Source organism: Stylophora pistillata, chromosome 3, assembly GCF_964205215.1.
Source record: "Stylophora pistillata chromosome 3, jaStyPist1.2, whole genome shotgun sequence".
In the NCBI taxonomy this organism is placed as follows: Eukaryota; Metazoa; Cnidaria; class Anthozoa; order Scleractinia; family Pocilloporidae; genus Stylophora; species Stylophora pistillata.
Genome location: NC_142521.1, coordinates 11,762,519 through 11,781,863, shown reverse-complemented (window position 1 = coordinate 11,781,863; position 19,345 = coordinate 11,762,519). Strand labels below are relative to the sequence as shown.

At 39.4% G+C, this 19,345-nt stretch overlaps 3 protein-coding genes across 4 annotated transcripts; 2 read left to right on the top strand and 1 right to left on the bottom strand.

Annotated features, from left to right (window-relative positions):
- The first annotated feature begins 1,934 nt into the window (after positions 1-1,934).
- Positions 1,935-9,575, top strand: LOC111334812 (uncharacterized). Of its 2 annotated transcripts, XM_088755627.1 has the most exons (4): positions 2,551-2,660; positions 2,743-3,093; positions 5,496-5,672; positions 6,434-9,575. In XM_088755627.1, exons 2-4 carry the CDS (start codon positions 3,043-3,045, stop codon positions 6,959-6,961), a joined length of 756 nt encoding a protein of 251 aa, XP_088611753.1. In that variant the 5' UTR covers positions 2,551-2,660; positions 2,743-3,042; the 3' UTR covers positions 6,962-9,575. The 2 variants fall into 2 exon arrangements, with proteins under 2 accessions (XP_088611752.1, XP_088611753.1); XM_088755626.1 differs by having other exon boundaries at positions 1,935-3,093.
- Positions 9,576-10,711: 1,136 nt separating this feature from the next.
- On the top strand, positions 10,712-17,203 carry LOC111334805 (uncharacterized). The gene is made up of 3 exons (XM_022940627.2): positions 10,712-11,314; positions 12,949-13,125; positions 15,503-17,203. Exons 1-3 carry the CDS (start codon positions 10,727-10,729, stop codon positions 16,055-16,057), a joined length of 1,320 nt encoding a protein of 439 aa, XP_022796362.2. The 5' UTR covers positions 10,712-10,726; the 3' UTR covers positions 16,058-17,203.
- On the bottom strand, positions 13,746-18,742 carry LOC111334806 (uncharacterized). Its single transcript, XM_088755629.1, has one exon. The coding sequence runs from the start codon at positions 18,586-18,588 to the stop codon at positions 17,386-17,388; it is 1,203 nt and encodes a 400-aa protein (XP_088611755.1). The 5' UTR covers positions 18,589-18,742; the 3' UTR covers positions 13,746-17,385.
- Between the last annotated feature and the right edge of the window lie 603 nt (positions 18,743-19,345).

Below are 19,345 nucleotides of genomic sequence, written 5' to 3'. Positions count from 1 at the left end.
TTGACTCAGTTAACCATTCAATCCTGTTGGAGAAACTGAAAGCCACTGGAATATCGGGGTATCTGTTTTCTTGGCTAGCCAATTATTTGTCTAACCGAAATCAGTTTGTCCAGATATCTGGAAAGAAATCTGCCCTACAACCTGTGAAGTATGGAGTGCCCCAAGGATCCATCCTGGGGCCTAGATTATTCTCAATATATGTTAATGACTTGCCTGAATTCATATCTTATGGAGACCTCTATATGTTTGTTGATGACACCACAGTTTATACCATTGGTAGGGATACAGACATGATCTTCTCTTCACTTCAATGTATTCTATGATCCCAGCTACAAGTATGGTGAACAGTCAACAGACTACTTGCACATGAATCAAAGACTGAAGCAGTGATAATATCTAGATCCACCTTTATAGGCCCTCTGCCAGCTTTAAGATATGGCACCAAGACCATCGAGCTCAAGTCTTCATCTAAGTGTCTTGGCTTAACTATAGACAATAAGTTATCTTGGCAGGATCATATTAGGAATGTTTGTATTTTATTTAACAAGAAATTGGCTGTTTTGAAGCAAATCAAATTCCTGCCTCAATCCATCTTGGAATCTATTTATTTCAATTCAATTATTCCTAGTGTTGTATATAATATTGTTGTTTGGGGCTCTGCTTCCCCATCACTTATGGAGGATATTGAACATATTCATATGAGAGCAATTAGGATTGTTTGCAAGCTACCTATGACCACTCCAGCTGATAAGGTCAAGAAATTGAGGCAATGGAATCCCATTTCTTTGTATTATGTTAAAAGACTGCTGGTTCTGACCTATCAATCCTATCATAGCTTAAATACAGATGATCTAAATATTTTAATTTCTAAGGCAAAAACGAATTACGGCTTAAGAAATTCTCTAAATTTAGAAGTGCCAAGACCAAGATCTGAAATTGGCAGGTCTTCTTTGAAACATAGGGCCGCCTTGGCATGGAGTCTTCTCCCCCATCATATCAAGAAATGTGCTAACTTAAGATTGTTTAAGATTAAGCTTATGGCTATCAAGTATATTCTCAATAGCATAAATTTTGCCAAAGGTTCCTGCTGTGTTTCAAAGAAACACGATAACTTTCTCTATTTTTAATTGTAAATTTAATATTGTTTTGTATTTAACTTATCTAATTAGAATTGTATTTAAGAAGTAATTTCACTCAGTTTTTCCGATTTTTATTATATATTTTATTGTGATTGTATTTAATTTGTAGTTAGGCAAGTCCACATCAGGACTTCGGTCTTGCCAATCCTTCTAACCTGCATTGTTAAATAAAGATATATGTATGTATGTATGTAAGTGGCTGTGTTTTCACTAGGCCGATTAACTAGCTGAACATTCTTTCTAGGTGTTTGTTTACAGACCGACATTTACTAGTTAAACTTGACAGTCTGTTTTCGCTGTAGAAATTTAAGCCGTTGCTCAGAAGCTCAAATTACAAAAGCGCGCAACTTTGAAAAAATGGCGGGAGACGAAGCAGTTTTAGTGACTTCTCTTGTACTGATTCTCGCCATTTTTCTTCGAAGGAGACGACCTTTCTTTCTGAGGATGCGACTAATGTCTCGACAAATGGAGAGGATGACGGATTGTGTTAATCCGGACAATCCAGCAGCAAAACACCCGCTATCGCCGTAAGCATAAGACAATGTGGGTTTATCCAAGACCACAGTTTTGGTTTGAACAGCTCCTTTAGTTTTAAATCGATATTAAGATCATCTATGGCGAGAGCACTTCAGGGTAAGCAGGGATACATTCGAACACATTTGTGGTCTCGTTGGCCCTCAGTTAATGCGGCAGAATACAATTCTTCGTGAAGCAATCACCGTGGAGAAGCGGATGGCAGTTGCTCTGTGGAGGTTAGCTACTGGAAATTTGTATAGAACCGTGGGATTAACGTTTGGAATCGGCCGATGTACTGCCATGAATGTCAAGGACGAATTCTGCTCTACCTTGATGAGAAGAGCTAATGATTTCATCAAATTTAGGTAGTATTACGAGTGAATTCGTCCGCCATTTCAAAACCAAAGTGAACCACGAGGTGAGCACGAGCGACTGGAAAATATTTGGCAGGTCACGATTTGGCAGGCATCTGTCACTACCGGCAGTGTGATTGGCTGCGGCATTTACCAGGACAAGTTATACCATCTGGCGAGGTAGTAATTTCCGGTCATAAGGGCGAGATAGTATCTAGTTTTTTCATGTGAAAACAGCTTGCATTTTTAACTCGCTTAACTTAGGACAAGCTGTTTTCACTGAACTTCCGGACTTTTCCGACTTTAACTAGTCAAACTTGTCCTAGTGAAAACACAGCCTGTATGTATGTATGTAAAAAGATCTTTCATCTTGTGAGTCAATTGCAAATCAGCATTTACATGTTACAACTGTTACGTTTTTGAAATGCGCCCTCGCCTTCCTCGTCTCTTCTATCCGCGTGGTTACCTCGAGCGTTGCGTCCTGTGACCTCAGGCTGGAGAACTTGATGTTGGATAGATGACGCTTACAACACCAGGATTAATTTATGAATAAAAGATGACAGAGGAGGCTGACACACCGCTTCTGCCTGAAAAACAAAACCTAAGTTTTCCTTCAGTGACCACTCAAAAAGGAACCTCGCTACTCGAGAGGGTTAGAACAACTATATTCAAGAATCTTTTGCCAATTAGCCTGATTTTCTTCGTAATACTAGGTATTTTGGTTCCACAACCAGGCGTTTACTTCAGCAAACTGCCGGCCAACTATGTTTGTGTCATTGGTATATTCCTTCATAGTGGACTCAAACTTAAAACAGAAGAAGTACAAGACGCTTTGAAATCTTTCAAGGCAATGATCTGGGGAGTTGTTTGTATCTTGTTTATTACACCAGTGATTGGCGGCCAACTCACTGGTCTTCTCCCTTACACTGAGGCAAGGGATCAGAGCGCAAAAAAACTCTACAAATGGTTCTTTGTCTATTGAGGAACACGCAAATGGTAGTTCCATACTCGGTCCAGCTTTATTTCAGGTTGGAATGCAGGTTTACTTCATTGTTCCTTGTACGATTTCGTCTGGGATTATATTGGTAAGTCATTTACTAAATTAAAGGAGGTTGAATTAATTTAAGGTCGGAGGGGAATTATTTTCTCACAAGATTGGCTAGATCTCTGCTCAAATTAACTGAACAGAGATCCTGCCACATAAAACTGTAAAATTGACAAAGGGAAAAAATAAAACAGGATAGGTAATTTTAGAGGAAAAAAATATTATAATTTCTAAAATACGTGACGAGCGCGTGATTTGTCAACTGTTCTGTCTCTTGACCGTCCAAGAGAGAGTTATCACACGATCGATTGGTTAGCGTTTTCAGAGACAGCAATTCGCAGCGCTTCAAAACCTGAGTGGAATATGCCATTAGAGTAAATTTGTCTTCTCTGTTCTGTTTTGTTTTCGCTATCGTTATGGGTAAGCCGTCAGCCGATCAGTTTTCCCGCCAAGAATCCGCTGGCGTGACTGTCACTCGAGCCTAGTCTGTTTACATCGGCAATTCCTTCCACTATCCTCGAAATCAGTGAGGAATCTCGCATCTCCAAATTAAAAACGATTAGTACTTTCGCTCTAATACACTCGTTAGTTCCGAATTGAAATCAGAGAAAGGAATACAGGTGAGATGATAAGTAGCTTCGATTTAAAACAAAAAACAAAACAGAAAAACAATTGATAAATTATAGCAACACGTGTGAAAATACTAGTATATAACCTTTTTAGATCAGGGCCCAATTGTTCAAAGGCCGATTAGCTCTAACCCAGGGTTACATTTTAATCCAGGTTTCTAAATTTCTCTAATCAAAAGCCATTTTGGGATAATTTTCCTAGTTCTTTTTAGGACATTCAATCATCAAATTGTAGACAAATGGAATTAAGCTGAATTTTCTTCCAGACCTTTCAGATCTGAAATCAAATTTCACACTAAGGGCCTGATTACATGAGCCGGGCTGGCTCGATTAGCCGGGCTGCTTTGGTGTGCCGAGATGACATTCAGCCCGATATTACATGAGGCGAGCCAGCCCGGTTGATGACTGGGGTGATGAACCGCGGGAGACCGGAGCGATCTTTGATTTTTTGATCCTCCCCAGTATCTTTACCATTACATCATAGAACTCCATTACCAACTTTCCACAACCACTTCTAGATCCTATTGTCACAGCATTACTAAATTTTTGCGGCAATTCTTTTATCTTTTCCATCACCCTGGAATAACTTTTCTTGATCAGCGCTTTCTCTGACTTTACTTTTTCCACCAACTCTTTCCTCTGAGACTCCTCAACATCTTCGGGAATGGCAGTAGTTTCTTCTGGCCCAAACAAGTAAACGTCGCCAGAAGAATACTTTCTCGCCATCGCCTTTCTCACTGCTTCATACTGCTTGTTTTTATCAGCATTGAAGTCCACGTTGCGATACTCCATATTAGCTTTGAATTCACCGAGCGCGCGAAGAAGGTCGTCAACCATTCCAAAATCGTCCACTGGAACTTCGTGGCCGCCATGTTTGCGTGAAATTGAAACCATTGCGCATGAGCATTGTATTACCCGCTGAACTCTTGCTGGCTTAATGAGCCGGGCTGACCCGCCTAAACGCGATTATATGGGAAAATTTCGGCCCGGTTAGCAGGGATCCCGGCACCGCGATACCGGGATCTCGGCTTACCGGGCCGGCCCGGTTGTCATGTAATTGCGAGGTTGATTTTTGTTGCGTTTGACAAACGTGCCGAGATCCCGGCAAACTTACGCCAGCCCGGCTAACGGAGCCAGCCCGGCTCATGTAATCAGGCCCTAACCCTGGGTTATCTTAACACAGCTTTGAACAACCCGGCCCAGGACTCTTAAAGTAACGACCCGATTGCGCTCTACGTGCTCGTACCATTATTAGAGAGAGTAGCCCTATTTTTCCCATTTCTTTTTTCTAAATGGAGGTATCCACTAGGGGCAGAAAACAACAGAGAGTATTAAGAAAAATCATCCCCCTCAGGCGAGATACAAATTCATTAACCCTTTAACTCCCACGATCAGATTGTTAATTCTCCTCTCTGGCCGCTATACATCTCATCGTGAACTAATCATGAGAATTTGGTGTTCGATCAAGACAACAGCTTCTGCCTTACAAGTTTGATCATATTTCTACCTGTTTGCAGGATAATGTGCAGACATTGAAGGGAGAAGTTACAGGTTAATCATCTCTGGGAGTCAAAGAGTTAATCAAGGGTTACCTTGAGTCTCTCATCACCTTTCCCTGACAGTTAAGTGAAGGCTCTTTGGTGGAAAGAGGCACTGTGAGTCAGAGTGAAGGGGCTTCAATAAAAACACATACAGCATGATAATCAAAGCCAGAACTCAAATCCAGACCAGTCAGTTATCCGGATTCTGTTTCACTGTATCTTCCAACTTTTGGATACTTATCATTTCTTTATCTTTTTCTTTGAAACAACAGACAGCTCAAGCTGGGGGTGCTGTCGCATTATCTGTACTGCTCACAGTGTTTTGTAACTTGGCGGCTGTATTTACTGTACCTCCTCTTGTGGCCTGGATAATAAATTTTGAGGATGTCCAGCTGGATCCTGTTAAACTTTTGATTAAGTTGGTGCTGACTGTGCTTCTTCCATTACTGGTATGTGCGGTCAGATTAATTGTAGTTTAGTGTGAGGAGAAAAAGTATCAAGATGAAATATATATTGTTTTGGCTCAGTCAAGATCTGTATTTAATTTAGTAATTAGTTTTATTACATGACTCGGGCAGTCAGAGGGCCAATAACTAAAATCAACCAATCAAAATGCTCTATTGCCGGTCAATATTCTCTCAGTGTTGGACTGGGCACTGTCCCGAATGGTCCCGAATGATACCGCGCTTGTGTCCCTTTGAACTTCAGTCGTATAATAAATCTCTTATTAACCAAGCTTGCTCGGGACCGAACTGGAAGAATATCGGCCCTCGGTCTCTTTTGTATGGACCTCGCTGCGCTCGGTCCGTACTGTCAAGACCTCGGGCCGATATTCTCCCAGTACGGCCCTCGCACTTGGTTAATAAGATATATGTATGCATTGGATGTTAAAAACCTTAGGCACTGCACCTAATATCATACTTCTTGGTGATTAAATCAAAAATCAAACATTTTACCGAGTTGTTTCATCATATTTTCGCAATTCTAAGAGAATTTGACAAAGCATTGTCCAGAGTGTTCAAACTCCAGATTGGGGGAGATGCATGTGTCAGCAGATATGTTAGCCACAAAGTTTTGCAGAGTAACTGTTTCTAAGATTAATTATTTAAGATATACTTAGTCCAGTATTTACAAGTTTTATCACTAGGGAATGTACTTAAATCACAGCTTAAGTAAAATCAATCTTCAGTTGACAACATGAATTTCATAGGTTGGTAAAGGACTAAGCTACATGCCACATGTGAAGACATTTGTCACAAAATACTCCAAAATTCTGAAAGCTACCAGCATCATACTGTTGGCGATGATTCCCTGGTTGAAAGTCAGCCGAGCAAGTGCACAAAAAGCCTTCAGTGGGATCTCTGTTTGGAGTATTTTTGCAGTTCTTGGATGGGGCTTAGCAATGCACTTGCTATTCATTATTGTTATTCTTCTTCCATGTTTTGCCTTGAAACTGGGAAAACCTGCTCTGAAGTCAGTTGTTATCTTGGCTAGTCAAAAAACTCTGGCCATTGCAGTAACAATATGTGGTTATCTTCCATTTACACAAGCTGAGCAAGGTCTAATAAGCCTTCCTCAAATTATTATTCATATTGGAATTCTAGTTTCTGATTCAGTTTGGGTATCCTGTTGGTTTTCATGGGATGCCAAGAGAGAAAAAGAGGAAATTGAGAAAGCTGAAAAAATTTTACAAAATAAAATTGAAAATTCGTTTAAAACATCATTAGATCTTACATGAAGAAATTATGCTTAACATGCCATATGCATGATTACAGGAATTAGCTTACATCAACAGGCCTCTCTGTAAGTATACATATTTATTCTTGGGTTTCAGGTGACGTCACAAGCTTTGCTGAAGTTAGTGTCCGCCATGTTGGTGTCCCTCGGGTGTCAAATTTATGAATAATTAGTCGATTTCTATGGTGAAGCCTTAGCTCTCTTATCGCCGTATTATTTCCCCAAGTACATGAATATCCAGAAAGAAAAAAGCGATAAAAGTATCTGGCATTCATCTTAAGGTATCCCAGTGCTCTCTGAGTTTGCCGAAAGCTTAGAGAAGGTGTAGTCTGATCGTCCGGGTGAGTGTAGTCCTGAGAAGGACTGTTGTCGGTGGTAGTGACTGACGTTTCGACAACCTGTGCGGAAGTCACTTGAGTCTTACAGCCAATAACATCACGGCAAAACCGACCGATCATTTTACACGAACTGGAATAAGAACATTCTACTGACAATAATCATTAACTTGACTCTGATGATGACTTCCGCACAGGTTGTTGAAACGTCAGTCACTACCACCGACAACAGTCCTTCTCAGGACTACACTCACCCGGACGATCAGGCTACACCTTCACATGTTACCCCCGGGTTCAAGCCATTTACTGCAGAAAGCTTAGAGAGTTGGAAGGAAAGATGTTTGCAAAAGATCTCGGTCATCGGGGTTGACCCTGCAAGCATACCAGCCGAGAAGTTCAGTCCAAAATACTTGCCTCCTGTGGAAGTGTCGGACTTGCTGAGTTACCTCGTTCTTGAGACCAGCTTCTACACCAAGAAGCAGTTCAAGGCGTTCAAGAGTCTAGAGGCGTTTAATCAAATGGTGTCGGGATTTGTAACCTCAGTTGTAGGCAAAGTTAAATCGCCGGCAAGTATGTCGTGAGAGCACGAGTTTGGCATTCACAGCATATGAATGATCCTTTAGTGAACATTTGGGTCATTTCCGAAAACGATGGGACTATTTTGTCAGCCCTTTGCTTGGGGTGCAAAGCTGGACTGGCTGAGTCATGCTCACACATCGCGAGTGTTTTATTTTATGTTAGAGGCAACTACTCGAATTCATGGCAAGCTCGCTGGGTGTCACGAAAACTCAGACACCGAAAACTCAGTTCCCTCGAAGTGTTCTCCAAGCTTCCGAAGTGCTCCATAATTCGATAGTGCATAGCATAAAGCATGAACCAATTTTTTTATGACATAACCGGTGGAATAATGCAACAAATCCGACGCGAAAGACGGACAACAATATCAAGAGTGATTCTTCAGTGAAGCGAATTGTGACGGCGCTGATGCCGAGTCTTCTTTCCCCGCGTTGTTTTTCACTTTCTGCCTCATTTAAGAACTCTAGCCCAAGGGTCGCAAAATTGTCTTCGTTTTGGGACTGGTGGGCCGAGTCTCTGTTTGTATCCATTATTATCGCGAAATATTTAAGAATTTTAACAGAGCAACAACAAGGATCTGTGCGACGAAGTACAAAAAATTAAAGTAAACAAACGTCCCTTTCCGCTCGTCAAAATCACGCCACATTTTAATACTTTGGTGTTGGAGCGAGCGCATTTGATCCAGTTAACTGTGAATGAAAAGCTCAAAATTAACGGGAAAAATGGAGGAAATCTAAGGTAAATGAAGACTTGTGTCACTCTAAAATGTTTTAATACTCAACCATCGGACGATTTTGCGAAACGTGCAACTTGCGGCCTTGTTTTTGCTGCTTCAGTTGGATCAAGACCCAAAAGGTCAAAATACACGCGGATTTACCAGGATTGATCATGAGTCGAGTTTATCTCTTGAATTTTCGAGGGGTCTGAGTTTTCGGGGTGGGAGTTTTCGTGACACCCCAAGCTTGCTTGCACTCAGGTAAAATGCTCATGGATTTTGCCGACATATGTCAATGAAGTGCCGTATGCGAGGGCTAAAGACATCGATTTCTCATCGGCTAAGAAGTTCAAAGAAAAGCTCGACCAAAAAATCGAGGATCAGCAACAGCCGCAAGCCTCGAACCATACAAACACTTCTAGTTCCTCGTGTTCTTCCCCTTGATTTGTAATGATCTTAGGTATAGCGCATTAGATCATATATCTAATGAATTTTGCGCTATAGAAATAATACAATTATTAAATTATTATACGAAAAAATCCTTAGTCTTTATGCTTTCCACTTTTGCTCGAACAGCCAACAACAATGCATAAAACCATCCCTTCTTTCTCACATGAACTCTTCGTTAGTTACGGTTTGTTTACGCTCGAGGTACACCAAGATGGCGGATAGTAACCGTTGCTAAGGTATTGGTCACGTGGATGAAACCCAAGGATTATTTTTATTACAAATTACTTAAAATTGAATAAATTTCGTTCTTTATTGACCAATGGCAAACAGATAAACGAGTTACAGAAACAAAACTGGATCAATTAAGTTTTTTTTAAGGGTAAATAAAAGATATTTTAAAATGCCCATAATACTTTTAAAACATCAAGCTTCGTTTTAATGTCCAAATTATTGACCAAAACGATCATGAACATGACCCTTAGGTGGGGCGTAAATAGAAAGTGACTTTCAAATGCACTAAAAAAATCACATGAACTGCTCGTGTATTGCGTGACTCATGATTACTCTATGACACATGACCCTTGGGTGAGCGTAAATAGAATGTGATTTTGTAATGCGCTAAAAATCACGTGAGCTGTTCGTGTATTGCGTGACTCATGACTACACATTCTTTTTTGAAAAGCTTTCAGCAGTATTTCGAGTTTTTGTACATTATTTGGAACCGGCTAGTACAGCCGAATAATATCTATTATCATACCGCTGGCAGTACCCATGGGTAAAATGAAGCGAATCACGTGTGATTGCCCGCTTCAATCCCGCGCAAAAAAAAGAACGCAGAAAAGACCTCGGCTGATATCCTGCCATGTTGACCTCACGCTTGGTCAATAACACATATGTCTTCGAGTGTTTGCTTGGATATTGACCCCAACGGCCTCCTCGCACGATCCCGTGTGGGGGTGTTACGAAAACAAAGACGTAAGACCGGTCTTCGTTTTCGTACTACGAAAACGAAAACCCCCGGTCTTCGTTTTCGTAGTACGAAAACAAAGACCCTGTAAACAGAAAACCGTAGAAATTGCAACTTATACACACATCAAACAGCAACAACGCTTAGGCCATATAATACATTACACTTCACGCGTTTCTTCCCTTTATTATCCGTATTATTATACTGCCCGTCTTGTCTGTTCTGTTTCGCTATGCGTGCCAATTTGGTGTTGATATTCTCGAGGGTTTCCCCAGGTAAACTTACAACACATATTATTATTCTGGAACAGCAGGCAGAATTCGAACGCTAGCCGCCTTTGATTTATAGTTAGCATTGCGTGACAGAATAACAGAGAAGGCGTTCTGTACGGGAAAAATTACTCTTGGGTTCTGTCGATAAATAATCAATTTCTACTGTATTTCGTAGCTAAAATCGATTCTGACGGTCGTTGAGCTTTCTCTGCTGGAAAATTCTCGTTAAAAAGTAAGCAATTCTTTTGGCTAATGCAGGGTCTTCGTTTTCGTACGTTCAACACTGTGGTTATACTGGCGAACTCCGGTGCACAACACCACGTGTCTGCGGCATCGGGAACGCGACATTATACCTTAGCACCCATAGTTTAGGTTCAAAAAGTAAATGGTTCAGTTGTTGCGTGCATACGTCGTGCGTCACGCAAATAAGAGTCACGCTTTCGTTTTCTTGATGACGTTCATAAGCGCGTTGATTTTGCGTCATATCGGAACAAATCCGACAATGGCGGCGGTGGAAAACCCTGAGAATGAAGGCTCTCCCGAGGAAATACCGGAAAAGCGACCAACGTTATTTAATAGGGTGAAGGCAGTAGTTTTTAAGAACTTTTTGTCCATCAGCTTAGTTTTTTTCGTAGCTCTAGGAATTTTGGCTCCAGAACCCGGCGTCTTCTTCAGCGAACTACCAACCCACTATGTCTGCGTCGTTGGACTCTTTCTTCACAGTGGACTCAAACTTAAAACAGGAGAAGTGAAAGACGCTTTTAAAGCGTTCAAGGCTATGATCTGGGGTGTTATTTGTATTTTGCTGATTACGCCGATTATTGGCGGACATTTAACTGGATTGTTGCCGTACACTGTCACAAAAGGCCATGCCACGACAAACGGCTTTGACGTGAATGAAAATAATTCTTCGAATGGAAGTTCTTCATCCACTGAGAAACACTCAGTGGGTAGTTCAATACTTGGTCCAGTGTTGTTTCAAATAGGAATGCAGATTTATTTCATTGTGCCGTGTACGATCTCGGCCGGTGTAATCTTGGTGAGTTAAAAACATCTTCCATGAAGTGATAGGGAATTTTTATGGAACCCAGCTGCAGAATAGCGGGGTAGTTATTATTATTATTTTTTTTTTTTCTCAAGGAGATTGTGATTTAAAAAAGCTGAAAAATCTGACCCTGATCCAACATTTTGTCAAAGATGACAATGATCAATTAGACTAATCAAGAGGTCTGGTTTCGAGACCTGGCGGGGTAAATGTGTTGGGTTCTCGGGCAAAACAGGATTATAAATGGTACAGGCAAATTGTCTGATGAAATGCTGGAAGGAGGAGGGTAACCTTGCAATGGACTAGCATCCCATCCAGTTACTCCTTGTAACTTCATGCTTAGGAAACAGGATGGAAAGATTTCCATATAACCCCATATATCAATTATGCATTCCATTTCATCAAGACTAAATATAAAGGTTTCTTTGCAACACTCTATTTAACAAATGGTAAACACCACAGCGTACACTATTGAGTTATGGATGCACGCGGGAGGTTGCTAAGCACGAAAGAAGCGTAAGAGTCGCTCGAGGCGATAGCTGAGAGCGACTCTAGCTTCCTGAGTGCTTAGCAAACCTCCCAAGTGCATCCATAACTCAATAGTGTACGCTGTGGTGTTTACCATTTGTTTTATAACATAACATTGATACATTGTAGCTAAAGAGTTCCCTTTTATTTAACAAATCTTACGCGACCAGAAAAAAACAAGCACGCGCGGAAGAATAGTCTTTGCATTTACTCACGTCAGCAGCGTACACCCATGGGCAAATGGGGGACGCTAAATTGACCAATCAGAGCGCGCGCTTTACTTTGGTTATGTTATAAGCATAATTGATGTATGGGGTTATATGGAAATCTTGCCAACAGGATTAAGATTCAGCTGGGGTTGGCCATTTGGCTTGAATACAGACTTTACCTTCACCTGTTAATTTCCAATTTTTGAAGGGGTGCATGACGAAAGCATCGAGTTTTTGTATTCCTAAAACCTTTATGGGGTGGGGATGAAAAATGGAACCTCTTTTTTGGGCTAGGAGAACATGTCCACCTTTATAGATCTATATGGAAATTGGGCAAAAAGCTTCCAAAGGATATTGTTCTTATTTACAAGAAAGAAACCATAATGCATTAACCGGCATTTTTCCTTCAGAAACCTCATAAACAGGAAAACAGCAAAATAATGAAATACAAGGAGACCTCATTTTATCTGAAAATCCAAAGCAGTAACTCTTGAGCTGTCTAGAATTGAGTTAAAAAGTGTCTTTTATCTAACTTGGGCTGAGTGAATAATAGAGTGACATAAACACCACCAGAATAAACATGTGATCAACATGTGATTAACAAATGTTCAACATGGAATCAACATGACAAACGTTTTGTGAAGTGCATATGAAACAAATAAGCCAAAATTTACTCCATTTTTGAAATGCAACCGCCCCACATTTGTAAGTTTGATATGCTGACTGTTTTCACCAATTAAAGTACCAGTAGGCTGGGAAGCAATTGTCTCACTGGAGGCAGTTACTTGCTTTATAAGTTATCAACAAAGAGTTTCCAAAACAAAATTAGGATCAAGATACTGATTAAGGTTAAGTGTTCAAGTTTTAGATTATGTTTTTTTCCTTCAACAGACAGCTCAAGCTGGGGGTGCTGTAGCATTATCTGTACTGCTCACAGTGTTTTGTAATTTGGCAGCTGTATTCACTGTTCCGCCTCTTGTGGCCTGGATAATAAATTTTGAGGATGTCCAGCTGGATCCTGTTAAACTTTTGATTAAACTGTTGCTGACTGTGCTTCTCCCCTTGTTGGTAGGTATTGTTAGAAGCAAAAGTGTAGTAATGCGGAGAAAATTGTTTGAATTTATGTGAAATTCTTGGTGCTTAAGTTAAAAGAACTTAATGGCCAATAGAAGGGTGGCAAAGGGAGGATCTTGATCCCTTTTTTTTTTTTAACAAAAATTCATGTGTCATGTATTTAAGAGGGAAAACTACAAATCTCTCATCTTGTGTACAAGTTTTCTGGAAAATCTTAACGTGTTCAGGAAATGGTAGGAAAAACTTATGGGTCATGTATATGTTGTAGTTCAACTATTTTTATCCTTGGTTCAAATTTTATTTTCCTTTGTTTCAAACTCATTATCATACATTAACATGACCGGGAACAAAGGAAAATAAAATTTGAACCAAGGATAAAATTGAACTACAACATATATTTCAGCGGGCAAATCATGGTTCATAAATTCACAGTTCATGCTTGCCTTTCTTTTAAGATTTATGCATCACATTAATTTTGGCCTTGATCACATGTCACAAAGAAACCTTTTACCACCTTGATAGTAAGGAAACTTTATATTGAGATCTTAGGAGTGAAAGTATTAAACAATGACAGATTCATCATAAAGACAAAAGATTATTACAACAACAACAACAACAACAACAAACACTTTATTTACCGAGGGTAAAATACATTATTACCAGTTACCCGGTAGTTTACATAATGGCCCCCAACAAATCCTACTAAATATAAAAATATCTAAAAAAAAATTCATAATACTAAAAATTGTACTTAAAACATCCCACTGATCTCAAAATGCTCTGTTGAGGTATTTTCTTTAATAAAATTTTTCAATAACGTTATCTTAAAATTTGAGGGAGAAGTTATTTTTCTAAAAGAGTTACCTAGTTTATTCCATAGCCTACATGCACTTGAGTGGAAAGTTCTAAGCCCTGAGTTTCTTTTACAAGATGGTGTTAGATCATCATTACAGATAGCAGATCTAGTACAATAACCATGTATAGATCTGACATATTTAAAATATGAACTCAAATATTCAGGACAATGACCTTGGCTAACTTTATGTAGCATACAAAGTTTTCTAACGCGTACAATGTCATCAATAGGTAACCAGCCTAATTTATTAAAAAGTTCAACGGAACTATCATTGATGGTGGCGTCCAAAATTAATCTCCCGCATCGTTTTTGTACTTGTAACAACCTTTGAAGGTTTTCAACCAAACAATTGCCCCAAACAGTACAACAGTACTCAAGAATTGGCTTAATGAGAGCATTATATAACATTTTTCTACATTCAATAGTTAAATACACTTTTGCCCTCTTGAGGAGAAATATCCTAGAGTTTAACTTTTTTATAAGATAATCAATGTGTAGGTCCCAGGAAAGATAGGGATCAATCACAACACCGAGAAGTTTTTCTCCAGCTGATTCCTCAAGTCTTACGTTGTCCAAGAAAAGCTCCAACGTAGTTATTTCACTGTGACAAAGTTTTTTTGCAGTACCAATTAGTAAGTACTTAAAAAGAACTGCAGAAGAGTTTTGTTATTTGACTAGTTGTTTGCATTGCTTTTAATGTCTGCAAGATGAACAGATGTCATGTTTTGTGACATTTTCTTTTGGAAAAAGAGAGTTTTTTTAGGGGAGAAAAGTGGTAAATCTGGAATAAGCAGGAAAGGTTCATCTTGCTTGTGAAGACCAAAGCACAGCATGTGCTAGTTTATATCTTTGCACACAGACAAACATTTCACACACACACACACTTCCAACATCTCATTAATTAGTAACTTTCCTTGCTGTATGCCATACAGTTCTTATCATTTTAGTTCAGAGACTCCATTTTTGTACAGACTAATAACTGCCTAATTGATATTTTTCCTCATTCTCACTACTTGCCAACTTCAATGTTCAATGAAATATGAGAAAATCAATCTCACAGTCTTCATAAACTACTTCCAAGCAAATACCAACCTGGCTACTATCTGAGAGAACAAAGAACATTGTTTTATTCGTCTGAGGTCTAAAACTGAAAGGTGCAAGAATAGTTTTCTTTTAAGTTACGGTTATTGTAGGTGATAGTTAGATATTATTTCGTTTCTTACTTTACATGGGAATTCAATGCATGTTTGTGAATTTGTCATTCTGCAACATTTTTTAACAAGTAAATTAACTAATTAGTTGTAATTTAGTAAGTTAGAGATTTTGCATTTGTGAACCTCATCGCAATTCAGCTCTTGGCTGCAAGTTTTTTAAGGTGAATAAACTATCTATCTATCTATCTCCATATTGTATTGATATTGTAAGGAGAACTTCTGTCTTTATAACTCCTGGGAGTTTAAGGTGACTTTCACTGCCCAGGCTAATATAAACTTTTCAATATTTTGCTCTACACAGGTTGGCAAGGGTTTAAGATACATACCCCATGTGAAGCCATGTGTTAAGAAATACTCCAATACACTGAAAGTGATCAGCATCATACTATTAACCATGATTCCCTGGCTGAAGGTCAGTCAAGCAAGTGCACAAAAAGCTTTCACTGGGATCTCTGTTGGAAGCCTTTTTGCTGTTGTTGGATGGGGCCTGGCAATGCACCTTCTCTTTATCATCATCGTCATTTTTCCATGTTTTCTTTTGAAACTGGAAAAACCTGTTCTCAAGTCAGTTGTGATAATGGCCAGTCAAAAATCCCTGGCAGTTGCAGTAACAATAGCTGGTTTTCTTCCATTTACACAAGCTGAACAAGGTTTGCTAAGCTTGCCACTGATTTTAATTCATCTTGGAATTCTTGTGGCTGATTCAGTGTGGGCATCTTGGTGGATTTCATGGGATGCCAAGAAAGAAAAAGAGAAAGCTGACCCTGGAGATGTGACTACCAATCTAGCATCTGATAGTGAGCTTGATGATTTGTCCTGTAAAGAAAATCCACAGCTACATGTTTCATCTGTTTAATGGCATAACTGAAATAGCTCTGAGTTGAAATTATGACTCTTATAAGGCCAGTTAAGTTTGGCATTAAATTCCAGACTGATATATATTGACATCATTAGGAAGTGATATAATGAATCAATTAGTAGTGTTACTACTCCCCCCTGGATGGGAAGCTAGTCCATCACAATATTGCCTCCCTCCCCCCCCCTCCCTCCACCAGCATTTCATGACACTATGCTTGTACTCATTTACACTCCTGGGCAGAGATAGACACTGTGAGAGTGAAGTGTTTTGCCCAAGATAACAGGAAATTGACTCGGCCAGGTCTCGAAACCCAAACTACTCAATCTGGAGTCCACTAACATATAGTCCAGCATGTCTCCCACACCTTAACTCTCAAGGTGATTTTTTTGCCTCTGCTCTACATGTAGCTGCTGTACATTTCCATGTGAGTTTGTATTAAGAGGTTGGTGTTAGATCAAGATGATAATTCTTAACTGATACGTTTGAGTAGTCTCTTTACCTGGACAATGTAGGGATAATTATCTCAGCGAGGAATTACATGTTAATCGCTTTTGGTAGTTAAAGGGTTAACAAGGAGGAGTTTAAATGATCATTTTTTTTTTTTGTTATTATAATTATTTTTAGTAATCTATTGTGGGGCAATGTCTATGAGTGTGTCTCTTTTGTGTCGAACAAAAGAAGCCTTTTTCAGAAATTAATTATTTATTTTCCATTCAACTTTGCCTTCCATTTCATTACAGCATGTGCAAAGTAAAGACTTCCATGTCAAAATTTAGGAAAATTTCATAACAGAACAAATAATTATTCATTTTATTTATCAATAATAGTTATCACTCTAAAAAAATACTTTGACATCTATTATGACCTTACTTCATTGCAGTCTTCAAAGTATGTTTATTTATTATAGAGAGCAATGCAATAATGCACTTTCAATTTACAATTTTTGGTTGTGATTATAAAATTTCCTATTCTAATGATAAAACATGTCAGATCAATCTCGTTAATAAAGATAAATAATTCAAACTTATTATTATCATGATATTATCAATATGTAGTAATAAATTAACGGCAGTATCACAACCATGCATAGTGGATGTAATTGTATTTAATCAATTTATTAAATTTTGGGGGGATTTGGTGATACACTGGGCTGAATTTATATTTGTAATTTTGCATGTTTCATGTATGTTGAGAATTGATCTGGTTTAAAAGACAAGGGAATGGAACCCAATTCAATGTTTTTCTAATGTCCATGTTGACTGTAGATCTGGAAATTGAATGCATACATGGTGTGAAACAGTTATACCAACTTTACAAAATCCAATTTAAGGGACTGTTTTCTCGTCAGTTGACAACCCAAACTTTGTAATTGGATGAGTGATTTTCCATTTTTGTACATCATTTGTCAAACCATTATCAGGTGAACTATTACAGTTTGTAAAACCAAGAGAAGGTAAAAAAGATGCCACATGTTTGGCAATCCCAAGACAAGCAGACAACCCAGTTGAGCGAATGCCACCCACTGTGATCCATGCTTTATCTGGTTGACACTCAATGCAGTAGTCTTTAAACTCTGTTGCAGGCCGCAGACCTGCATACGTCCCAATCACAGAATGTTCTTTGAGTGATGGAAGAATGCTCTGTGCTTGTTTAATTAAGGTGTCAATAACTGTCCTGTCAATCTCTGCATTGCAGCGATCTGCTTGGTCTTCTGCTGTGGGCCCAACTATTATGTTACCATAGACTGTTGGAAAAACAAGAACCCCTTTAGTTTTTGGTGTAGGTACAGGAAAGACAATTGAGTTCAAAAGTTTGCCTGCAGACTTGTCAAACACAGCATACTGTCCTTTCCGAGGTTTGATGGTAAATGGACTTTGTCTGTGTATTGTTTCTAGCGCATCACCATATAAGCCAGCACAATTGACTACAACTGAAGCCATGATTGGACCTTTAGATGTTGACAGCTGCCAATCCCTCCCTTGCCTTTTCCCGTCAATCACGTGACAGTTGGTTAGAATAGTTGCGTTCTGTGCCAGAGCTAAGCTGGCCAACGTAACGGGAATTCTCCATGGATCCACAATGCTCTCTCCAGGCACATGTACAGCACCAAGAGCATTACTATTTAAGTACGGTTCTTTCTCAAGAAGTTCTTCAGCTGTTATCTGCCTTACGTCCGAAACTCCTGCTTTGTGAGAAATAGCCACAATTTTCGGCAATTTCTCCAGATCTTCTTCGTTCCATGCCACAATAAAGCCCCCAGATTTCCTGTAAGGGATGTTGTGCTTCGAGAAAAAGCTTTCGTTCAATTCTCTCGCTGATTGAAGGCATCGTAACTCTAAACTACCGAGTGGCGCATCAAATCCCGTGTGAAGAGTTCCACTGTTTCCCGAGCTAGCGCCACTGACAAGATTCTCTTCTTTTTCGCAAAGAACACATCGAAGTCCTAGAGAAGTGAACTCGTGAAGAACTGAACAACCTACAACTCCTCCTCCCACGATGGCCACATCGAATTTCCTGTCCTCTTCCATGACAGCAAGATAATATATCCTATTCCCTAGTAGATCTATAGATTCCCTTTCAATTCTCCTGATATTTTATAAAACTACATTGTTTTGATCAATCCTCTCTGGTAATTTTTCCGAACTTCTTTTCCATGATCTCGTGATCTCAAGCAAAATTAACTTGAGCCAGCAAGCACAATTACCACTTCATACGTTATGTATGTGGAAACGGTTGGGCGGACGGCTATGAGCGCTCTGCGGCTGTAAACTCGTAAAATACTAAAACATTTTAAGTTTATTTCATAAAAGTAATAGGGCGCACTTTCTATCGGTTTACCGGTTTAATGTTGGGAGAACACGAGAAAAGTTTGTAAATCGCCCACTCGCCTCCGGCTCAACGTCCCAAGCGGGTTAAAAGGCTGGTGATCATGATACCGAGTGAAAGTGCGGTCTATTCATTAAATGGATTGAAAATGCAATTAGCAGAGGTGACAACTAAACAACTGAAAAAAGGTCAAAATATCCTCGGACATTTTAAGTGTTCGCGGACATTGGCTTTTCAGAGAGGAGGAATGTTTTCCAAGAGCGAACTTGCGGAAAACTGCGAGCTTTGTGGATAAGATAAGGCGCTAGCAAAAATATGAAGGCACTTTTTCGAGTCAAAGATTTACATTGACAGTACTAACCATCAGGTTTTAAAACTGAGGGGTATGATTCGACTTTGACCCTATTAATCTTCAGTTCTGATAAGGGTATAACTCGTTAAAATCAATCGCCCGGGAGG

Coding starts and splice junctions, on each gene's coding strand:
- LOC111334812 (XM_088755626.1), top strand. CDS start 3,043: ATGCAGGTTTACTTCATTGTTCCTTGTACGATTTCGTCTGGGATTATA. Junction 3,094..5,495: donor TTTCGTCTGGGATTATATTG/GTAAGTCATTTA, acceptor TTGAAACAACAG/ACAGCTCAAGCTGGGGGTGC. Junction 5,673..6,433: donor CTGTGCTTCTTCCATTACTG/GTATGTGCGGTC, acceptor TGAATTTCATAG/GTTGGTAAAGGACTAAGCTA.
- LOC111334805 (XM_022940627.2), top strand. CDS start 10,727: ATGACGTTCATAAGCGCGTTGATTTTGCGTCATATCGGAACAAATCCG. Junction 11,315..12,948: donor TCTCGGCCGGTGTAATCTTG/GTGAGTTAAAAA, acceptor TTCCTTCAACAG/ACAGCTCAAGCTGGGGGTGC. Junction 13,126..15,502: donor CTGTGCTTCTCCCCTTGTTG/GTAGGTATTGTT, acceptor TGCTCTACACAG/GTTGGCAAGGGTTTAAGATA.
- LOC111334806 (XM_088755629.1), bottom strand. CDS start 18,588: ATGGAAGAGGACAGGAAATTCGATGTGGCCATCGTGGGAGGAGGAGTT.